Raw genomic sequence first — 10,533 nt, 5'->3', positions numbered from 1 at the left:
CAGTTGGACAGATGGGGGTTGGATGGAGGGAGGGAGTGGGGGGGGGGGGCGGGGGGGGATGAAATAATGAAGGGAGGAAATGATAGAAGATTCAATTATTTGACAGGCACTGTCACAGCCGTTGTACATCTGCCTATGCAGAACAGAGCAATCAACCAAAACAAATACACACTTTTTTTGTCAGAATAATAAAACTCACTGCAAGTGATCGTAAGTTTGATGACGTCCAACTTTATTTAAAAAACTGCATAGATAAATAATGTATAAAATATTTCAGTAATCATTGGACTTTGTTTTATATTTTATTTTTCTACATATTTCAATCAAAATTATCCAAACCAAGTGGTATTACTGTTATGAGGGGGCGCTCCAATATGGCGCCACCGAATATGTTGTTAAGAGTGGGAGCACAAACACAGGAATTATAGCGAAGCATTAAAACATGGGGTAATTATGTGTGCTTTGGCGGAAATAAATCGATTAGGGCAAGCACCTCGCACTGCTAAGGAAATGGTGCTTCTACACCATTTTGTAACTCAACTAAAGAACGGGAGTGTCTTGTGAACCATGTGCATGTAAACCTAAATATTTGCTCCCCTTTCTTTTGTAAAAGGAAAAATGCTTATTTATTTGTTTATTTATTTATTCATTTTTCTCCAGACCTTTATTTCTATATCTCTAGCAGGATATATCGTTTATCTTTCAGGTTTCTTTTCAGTTTTCTTTTCACCTTTTTGCTCAGTTCTCTCCTTTCTCACTACTCTTCCCACTTCTCTTTTCTTTATCTTTTTATTTCTATTTTTAGCTTTCTCTTCTCTTTATCTTTTCATTCCTCTTTTCACTTTTCTGTTCTCCTTTTCTTTTCATTTTCCTCTTTTCTGTTCTCCTTTTCTTTTCATTTTCCTCTTTTCTGTTCTCTTGCCACTTTCACCCCCCTCTCTATACCAGATCACCACTCTCATACCTGGTGCTATTTAATGTTCGCACACAGTCCTGGTTTCTTGGGGGGGTTAAATAACCTGCCAGACAGGTGTAGCGCGTCTGCTTTGATTGGCAAGATGGAGAGGTTGCCTAGCAACCACAGCTGTCCGCTGCTCTGCCTGCCTATAAATCTGCCTAGTTGTCCGCTGATTTGCCCTTCACGCAGGTGGCCGTGGTACAATTACATTTATATTTACATTTTCATTTAGGCATTTGGTAGATGCTTTTATCCAGAGTGACTTCCATGATCATTAAATGATTTTTTTGCACTGAAAGATGTCCCTATATCTATAGGTCATCTATTAGCCATTTATCGAAAAACCAAAATTGTAAATGATTAAATGCTTACTATAAAGAAATCCTATTACTCATCATGTCATCTCCATTTACTCCTATGTGTTTTTTATTTTTTTGGTTTAAACCCTATCCATGTCCCATTTGTTTTGACTCTTATGTCTTTTTCACTGTCTTTTCATTAGTTTGTTACGCTTTTGTGCCCTACCTTCCATCAGTATCTCCATATACTGTAAGCCTGTCTGCTTCTAACAGTATTTAACCTGTAGGAAAATCTGGTCGAATGACCAGTAACTCTAAGCCTCTTTTTTTTTCTTGATTCCACATTTCTTTATCCAAGTTTCCTGGTATTGACCCTCACTGTTTATTCTGTTATTATTTTTCTGGTACTTGATTATGGATTATTTCTGTGTTGTGTTACATGTGATTGCCCTTTGATTATCACCAGTCTCTGTCTCATGATATGAGATAAAAGCCACTTGTGGTGTAACACAAGCCCCCTCATCCTCATTTCTTCATTCAAGTGACCTCTGTTCACACTAACAGAAATATTTCTGTGGAAATAATCACTGATTAATCTAGTCTGTTCTGTTAAGAGCATGTTTCTTAGGAGCTTTTTTGGAAAAGGGTATGAGAATGCAGGCAGCATTTTAAATATGCATATCTATGGCTCAAACATGTACATGAAAAAGAGTCCAGTCAAAATTGATTATAATCCATTAGCAGTCTGCAGCAAGCTCGCAAATAAGTTATGCATTTATCAGAAATTGAGGCAACTTAAAGTATGGGCGTTAAATTCTAAAAACTTCAGTACTTTATATTGTAAACTGCTTCTCAAAAATAAAAAATAATATCACCAAGGTCAGGATAAATATAAAACAGAGAAAATTGGTTAATTGTTTTTTCTTCTGTGTAAAAAGGACAGGAAGCCACAGAAACCGGAGAATTTCCTAGAACATATCTTATTGGCAGCTACGAGGAGAATTTAACCAAGTGATTTTTCTGACTATGACCTCTGTGTGTGAGTGCATTTGGGAGAGAGAGAGAGAGAGAGAGAGAGAGTTGTTAATAACCATCCATTATATCCAATCTGTATTTAGTGTATTTTAATAACACTGTGATCTCGCGATAAAAGCCGGCTATTAAGTTTTGATTTAATAAAGAGTTGAACACTAATGAACGGTAATTGCAGAGCTACTAAATCAGCTTCACTGTGCCTGTGTTATCAGTGAAGTAGTGCAATTTGTTCAGTGTATGAGTAGATAATCTTATTCTGTAAATATTTTGGATTCATGATAATTTTTTCCATTAACTGATTAAATCAGCATTAATAAAAGGGTGAATCTGAACACATTTGAAGGGAATTTGCTCATGCATCTGCAAATACACTCACCTAAAGGATTATTAGGAACACCTGTTCAATTTCTCTTTGCAATTATCTAATCAACCAATCACATGGTAGTTCCTTCAATGCATTTAGGGGTGTGGTCCTGGTCAAGACAATCTCCTGAACTTCAAACTGAATGTCAGAATGAGAAAGAAAGGTGATTTAAGCAATTTTGAGCGTGGCATGTTTGTTGGTGCCAGACGGGCCGGTCTGAGTATTTCACAATCTGCTCAGTTACTGAGATTTTCACGCACAACCATTTCTAGGGTTTACAAAGAATGGTGTCAAAAGGGAAAAACATCCAGTATGCGGCAGTGCTGTGGGCGAAAATGCCTTGTTGATGCTAGAGCAACTCTGACTGAAATAACCACTGGTTACAACCGAGGTATGCAGCAAAGCATTTGTGAAGCCACAACACGCACAACCTTGAGGCGGATGGACTACAACAGCAGAAGACCCCACCGGGTACCACTCATCTCCACTACAAATAGGAAAAAGAGGCTACAATTTGCACGAGCTCACCAAAATTGGACAGTTAAAGACTGGAAAAATGTTGCTTGGTCTGATGAGTCTAGATTTCTGTTGAGACATTCAAATGGTAGAGTCAGAATTTGGTGTAAACAGAATGAGAACATGGATCCATCCATGCCTTGTTACCAATGTGAAGGCTGGTGGCGGTGGTATAATAGTGTGGGGGATGTTTTCTTGGCACACTTTAGGCCCCTTAGTGGCAATTGGGCATCGTTTAAATGCCACGGGCTACCTGAGCAGTGTTTCTGACCATGTTCATCCCTTTATTACCACCATGTACCCATCCTCTGATGGCTACTTCCAGCAGGATAATGCACCATGTCACAAAGCTCAAATTATTTCAAATTGGTTTCTTGAACATGACAATGAGTTCACTGTACTAAAATGGCCCCCACAGTCACCAGATCTCAACCCAATAGAGCATCTTTGGGATGTGGTGGAACAGGAGCTTCGTGCCCTGGATGTGCATCCCACAAATCTCCATCAACTGCAACATGCTATCCTATCAATATGGGCCAACATTTCTAAAGAATGCTTACAGCACCTTGTTAAATCAATGCCACGTAGAATTGAGGCAGTTCTGAAGGCGAAAGGGGGTCAAACACCATATTAGTATTGTGTTCCTAATAATCCTTTAGGTGAGTGTATTATGAAACAAAAACAATAATAAAATATATGGGATGGATGTAAACTAAAAAGATGCATTACATGGAATAAACAGTTGTTCTAAAAACAGATACTCTAGATATAGAGATAAGAGTAGGTAAATACTCAGTTTGGTTGTTTTTGAAAGCTTGCAGGCTTTATCAGGCATCTGTCACTGAAGCTGAGTGTAGGGACCGGAATCTTAAGAGACACCAGCAAAAAGTCACTCAAATTAAAGTTTTAGAGAGTATAAGGTTTTTACTCATAAATAGTTTTTAATTTCAATTTTCCAGTCATGCCCCGTGGGGAGTGGGGTGGGGGGAGGGTGAATTTCAGTTTAGGCCATTCCAGAATACAAATCTACTTTTAAAATTTTTTTAAACATATTTTGACACAAATATTCATTTTTACAAAGTCTGTCACTTCAGTGTTTTTAGATCTTTTTATTAGATGCTACTGTGGGATAATGACGTATAATTACGAGCCTTTAATAAATGTAAAAGGCTTTTATTTACAATTACTTTAAGTTGTTTTTTTTTTTTTTAAGATTTAAAGAATATTTGCAGATTAACCTTATTCCTTCTTAACCCTTTTCAAGACCTCTGCACTTCACCCTGGCATTCTATCAATCAACTTCTGGGCCACATCCTGACTGATGGCAGCCCATTCTTGCATAATCAGTGCTTGGAATTTGTCAGAATTTTGTGGGGTATTGTTTGTCCACCTCCTTTTTGAGGATTGACCACAAGTTCTGAATGGGATTAAGGTCTAGGGAGTTTCCTGGCCATGGACTCAAAATTTTTATGTTTTGTTTCCCAAGCCACTTAGTTGTCACTTTTTCTTTGGCATCATGCTGGACAAGGCATTATTCGTCACCAAATTGTTCTTGGATGGTTGGGAGAAGTTGCTCTCTAAGGATGTTTTTGCACCATTCTTTATTCATGGCTGTGTTTTTAGGCACAATTGTGAGTGAGCCCACTCTGTTGTCTGAGAAGCAACTCCACACATGAGTGGTTTCAGGTTGCTTTACTGCTGGCATAACACAGGAATGATGGCATTTCCACCCACAGTCCAAAACCAAAAGAAGGATTGGCACCCTGTCCAGAAATTGTACCCCAAATTGTGTCCAAAATTCAGTGACCTTGTTTGATTTAAGAGAAATGCAGCTGAAAATCTGAGAATTTTAAATATTAGATAGATAGATAGATAGATAGATAGATATGACCTTTCACAATTTACACAATTACGTGAGAATAACGTGCATCACAAAATTTTTACTACATTTCCCAGCAGCCTTTGTGCCGAGCTGCCGTAAAGCGCCGCCGTTGTGGGCCGACGGTGACGTTTGCAAATCTGGCGTTTGTGCTTATCGCAGTGTTGGGTACAGCTGGGAGTGCCTTGCAGCAGAGCAAGCGTATTTTCCTTACACGTCAACGTGTAGCTTACGGAATATATATATACGGATGTATAGTCGTTGAGACATTGGACTGACACGTTGGACGGGTGTTTCGTGTTTCACGGACGTCCAAATCGATCAAAATTCTTTCTCGAGGCCTAGTGGAAGAAGTAAATCCTCGGGCTAACCTGCGCGCTCCGGTCGGGATGACAGGACATGTTGCCGGTGAGAGCTGTTGAAGTATGTGGCTAATTTTGCCAATAAGTGGGCAAGTAGCTGAACTCAGACCGAGAGGTTGCTTGATAACTGATTGACTGTCAGCTGATAAAAGAATGAAGCAACATGTTTTAAACCTGGTTTGTGAGGGACAAAGTTCCCTGCTAGCTTGCTGGCTAATCAAACTAGCAGGCTAATAAATGGATTGAGTCATAGGCTGTTTTGTAAGTGTTACGTTTCTGTCGGACAAGCCTTATATTAAGACATATTAATTAATTAATTATCAGAGTGATTAAACCAGAAAGACGAAACCTGGTTCACTTTTTTAGCTAGCGAGTTCTAGTGACGTCTCTAGGGTTTCTACACTTTTCTGTTGCTTAATTTAGTACTATTTCGTATTTGTATTATATTCTCTCTCTACAAGTCAGTCAAGACAGAATTTTTGTCACTTGACTTAAAAGTCCTCTGCCATGAAGACTCTCCCACTGTGGGTTACTTTCTGTCAGAAACTGTCCCTGAAGACTCCTTCCATAGTGTTACATTTGTTTGATTCAAAATTTTCTAAGATGAGATCAGATTAGATTAATGATTAGATTTGTTTGTTTCCTATATTTCATTCGTTCTCAGTGATTTCACACTTAGTACTTAGTTACGCACCCGAATAGCCAGACTTTCTTTATTTTAATGTAGTCTTGATGAATAGTTCTCCAGGCTTCTTGGTTTCTGATAACTGTAAAACCACTGCCAAAATATGCAAATTTGAACCACCATTGCTAAACTTTTTTTTCCCTCTAATGCTGTGTACATGAAAGTTGTCAATGGAAACTTGGAATTACATTATAGTCAGCCTCTGTATTAGAGACCTAAAATGGGGGAGAAACATAAATGCCTAAATATTTATTTGGCAGCTAATGTTAGCAACAAAAAAAATAGTACATTTACTTCCACAAAAACAATATCCTCAGTGTTATCCTCATCTTTTGCAGTACTTTGTAGAAGCCGGCGCCACCCCTCATTTCCTCATATTTTTCTTCAAAACAGCCAGACTATTTTATTTTTTGTGTAGTTTTCTGGAATAATTCTCCAGACATCCTGAAGGATTTTTTCAGCCCCTTATTTTCACTCCAGTACCTGTACCCAAGCAGTTTCAGAGGAATGTTTTTTTTTTTGGTGTGTGTGTGTGTTAAGCCACAAATTGACCTATGAATCTTTTAAGCATAAAAATATCTTAAGTCTAACTTAATTTGTGAACCTGTGAGAAACAGGTGCAGATGATCAGGCCGGTGATTAGTATACTGGACTGGTGATGTTGAATGGTTGGAACTGACGAGAGGGAAAATGAGGTTGCTGCTGAGGATGTTGCATAAACAAAGGATTTTTCTTTTTTATTCTATCTTTAGGCACTGTCTTTGGCAGCAGAACATTTGTTCCTGTTTTTTAAAATTGGATGTAATATTATTTTATTTTGTTTAATATGAAGAAATGGGGAGTGAATCAAGATTTGTGCACACTACTGTATATAATTGTTTGTTTATAATGTTTGTTTGTTTGTTTGTTTGTTTGTGTGTTTTTTCTACACCACAGTGAAATATGTGTATAAATTTCTTGGTAATCACACATATCCTAGACCATAAGAAGTAGATAAAGGCTTAGGTTAAAAAAAAAAAAAAGTCTGTGGTGTTTTAAATATAGGATTAATTTTGCTTTATCTCCACCATACAGGAAAAGTATGCTGTTTTCTGACGGGGCTGTCATGCTGCTTATGGATGTCAGGGTTTAAACTCATTGCGCTCTCCTCTGCACCCTGTTGATAACCCTGCTCCTCTAAAAGGCGCACCCTTACAGCTGAAGACAAATCAAACCTGCCAAACATGAACCGATATTTGCCGGTGGCACGGCAGCACTTCCTGACTGCTCTAGCCAGCACGAGTGTGGTGGTGAAATGTATATGTGTCACCGTGTTTGTGCTTTACCTCATCTCGTGGCTGGCAGACACACACGTGGCTCTCGGAATCACGCCTGGATACCTCTTTCCCCCCAACTTCTGGATCTGGACTTTATTGACGCATGGCGTGGTGGAGCAGCACATGTGGGACGTAGTTTTAAATCTGGGAACCGTGATCATTGCGGGGAGACTGCTGGAGCCTCTCTGGGGTGCTCTGGAGTTACTTGTCTTCTTTGTGGTGGTGAACATTGCTGCTGGTTTGCTTTCAGGCCTCTCCTATGTTCTCGCCTATGCTGCCACCTTTGACCTAGGCTACCTGTTTGATGTCCACATCAGCGGCGCTCCGGCGTTTCTCGGCGCCGTCCTGGTAGCACTAAAGCAGACGTCAGGTGACACGACTGTGCTCCGAGTGCCTCAGATTCGTCTGAAGGCAGCCCCAGCACTGGTCCTGCTAGCCTTAGCTATCTTGCGGCTAGCTGGGCTGCTGGAGAACTCTGCGTCTGTGGTGGCCTGCAGCTATGGTGCATTAGTAGGCTGGGTATACTTGCGCTTCTACCAGAGGCACAGTCGTGGGCGTGGCGACATGTCGGACCACTTTGCCTTCGCTTCCTTCTTCCCAGAGGCACTTCAGCCTGCAGTGGGCTTCATTGCCAGCCTGGTGCATGCTGCCCTTGTCAAGATGAAGGTGTGTCGCAAGATGGTGAAGCGCTACGATGTCGGCGCACCGTCATCCATCACGATCAGCCTGCCTGGCACAGACCCACAGGATGCTGAGAGGAGACGGTAAGGGGCTCAAATAGTGCAACATGTAAACAGTGCCATATTCTGCCAATAGAAGGAAATTAAAAAAACACAGATAATTAAGAAGCAGTGACAAATATAGTATAAACTGCTAAATGTAGCAAAACTGGCTTTGTGCTTTTTTATAGTTGATCTGGGATCTTTGGTAGATGTTCACAACAAGCCTTGTTTGGCAAGAGGGCATGTTTGCATACAAAAATAAGTATTGTTCATCGGTGCATTAGTGCACATTCCTCAAAAGCTGCCACGGCACAAAGAGGGGTTTTCAGGGCAGAAGTGTAGCCTAAACAAACAGAAGAATTTTCGCTAATTTCGCTTAGATTATTAGGAAATGAATGGTTCATGTTTGGCTTGCAGGGGGAAAACATATAAATATCATTTATCTCATGTTTTATCAGAAAACAATTTTATTTTCATTGTGTTTATTATTATTATTATTATTATTTTTATTATTTTTTAAAAAGCAGTCACTATTTTTTTTTTATCAATAGTGTGGAATTCTCACACAGCATTTGTTTTTGATTTGTTTGCTTTTTCAAGGTCATATAAAATATAATTAACTTGAGATCTCGAAGTTTTTTACTTGTAGTAAAATAGTAAAACATAATAGTCAAACTTTTTAATTTTTTCTGATTTGATTTTTTTTATTTAAAATCATTTTAAAAAAGGAATTTAAAAAAATGGATCATGCCATCAGGAAAATAATAATTCCAGGACATTTATATAAGTTTCATTTAAGAATAGCACATGACTCTTTCTATTTGTACAGGGGTACCTCGGCATATGAACCTTGGGAACTTTGGCCTTAGCAACTGAAATTGTGCAAGAAATATTCCTCAGCATGCAGAGCATTTTCGGCATACGAGTGAACATATCGACCCAAAGGTGTAGGAGCCTTGCTCTTTTTTTTTTTTTTTGCTTTTTGTTTTTTGTGCAAGTTTTAGTGAATACAGCACCATGTTACAGTTGCATATCTTTTCTAAATATTGTAATTGTTTTTATGTGCAAAAATATGATTGTAGTGTTGGAAATGGGTAATATTGGTAACATTATTGGATGGTTGGAACAGATTGTTTGCATTTACATTATTTCCTATGGGAAAATGTGTAGAAGCATGAAATTCCCCCATAAGAACTTGCCTCCGGAACTGATTAAATTTGTATGCCGTGGTACCACTTTACATTAAATATCCAGTCCTACCTTTTACTTTTACAAAATTGCCATAAATCTGTGGATGTTCAAGCTGCCTCTTACTTGTGCGTGCTTGTGACAAAAAGCACAGCTTGTCTTGTTTCTGTCAAACAGCTAAGGACAAGTGCTAACCCTGAAGGAATGTTTAATAAACACTTCTTTACCAAGAACTTCACAGTCTCACTGATTTTAATTAACTGATTATTTATTTGTTAAATATGTCTATAGAAGAATATTTTTAAAAGTAACCATTAGTGTGAGAATGTGTAAAGATTTTGTCCCTGTGAATGATCTGTTACTATAGATACAATGACTTTATTTAAAAGTGCACTAGTATGAACCAGTGAAACTGCTCTCTTGAACATTTCCTTCTGTGTGATTGACATGCAGGCAGCTTGCGCTGAAGGCTCTGAACGAGCGTCTGAAGCGAGTGGAAGATCAGTCCGCTTGGCCCAGCATGGAGGACGAGGAAGACAACGACGAAGACGAAGTTCGGACAGATGCTCCCCTGCTCCCAACCCGTGACCCGTCGCCACCGACTCCCAGCACTACCCAGAATTCCACAGGGCAAGAGTCGAGCATCATAAGCTTTGAAGACGCCCCCACTCACTCCTAACAGACACGTGCGCGCGCGCACACACACACATGTACACAGGTACAGCAACTGTCGAGTGTGAATCGGACAAACAGGATCACAACGCCTGCCAAAGAGGCGGTGATGATTTACCTTTTGAGGGCAAGATGGCTTGCCATAGGTAGTTTATAAATCTTGCTCTGTTCTGATAAACGCTCTTACACAATCAAGACCACGCACACACTGATGTGTTCAGCTTAGACAGTGTACAGATGAACTTTTCTAAAAGTGTGGAACCGTGGCCCTCCTTTTTTTTTTTTTTTTTTTTTTTTGTTGCTATGTTCAAACAAGATCTTCACATCTGTGTGTGTGTGTGTGTTTATGCGAGTATGTGTGTGTTTGTACTTGTATGTGTGTGCATAAGGATTCAGGAAAGAGTTTGTTCTAATTAAGTATGTCATCTGCTGCTGGCAAAAACTACTAGGCTGTAGAGTTGGCTTATGGGTAACTCCTAGCTTTTTAAGCTTTTACCCCCTCCCCCCCTCACCCCAGCAGCAGGTTACAGTTAAGCA

At 39.4% G+C, this 10,533-nt stretch overlaps 1 protein-coding gene across 2 annotated transcripts; it reads left to right on the top strand.

Annotated features, from left to right (window-relative positions):
* The first annotated feature begins 5,192 nt into the window (after positions 1-5,192).
* tmem115 (transmembrane protein 115) lies at positions 5,193-10,533 on the top strand. 2 transcript variants are annotated; one of them, XM_053503145.1, is made up of 3 exons: positions 5,193-5,459; positions 7,173-8,178; positions 9,778-10,533. In XM_053503145.1, the coding sequence occupies exons 2-3, from the start codon at positions 7,322-7,324 to the stop codon at positions 10,001-10,003; spliced, it is 1,083 nt and encodes a 360-aa protein (XP_053359120.1). In that variant the 5' UTR covers positions 5,193-5,459; positions 7,173-7,321; the 3' UTR covers positions 10,004-10,533. The 2 variants fall into 2 exon arrangements, with proteins under 2 accessions (XP_053359120.1, XP_053359121.1); XM_053503146.1 differs by having other exon boundaries at positions 5,193-5,474.

The sequence above is a fragment of the Clarias gariepinus genome, chromosome 9 (assembly GCF_024256425.1).
Source record: "Clarias gariepinus isolate MV-2021 ecotype Netherlands chromosome 9, CGAR_prim_01v2, whole genome shotgun sequence".
NCBI classification, from domain to species: domain Eukaryota; kingdom Metazoa; phylum Chordata; class Actinopteri; order Siluriformes; family Clariidae; genus Clarias; species Clarias gariepinus.
Note: the sequence above shows the minus strand (reverse complement) of the source record. Positions and strands in the feature narration are given on the sequence as shown.

Excerpts from the sequence above, each read along its gene's own strand:
- tmem115 (XM_053503145.1), top strand. The coding sequence starts at position 7,322 with ATGAACCGATATTTGCCGGTGGCACGGCAGCACTTCCTGACTGCTCTA. Across the intron at positions 8,179-9,777 it reads CAGGATGCTGAGAGGAGACG|GCAGCTTGCGCTGAAGGCTC; the intron begins GTAAGGGGCTCA and ends ATTGACATGCAG.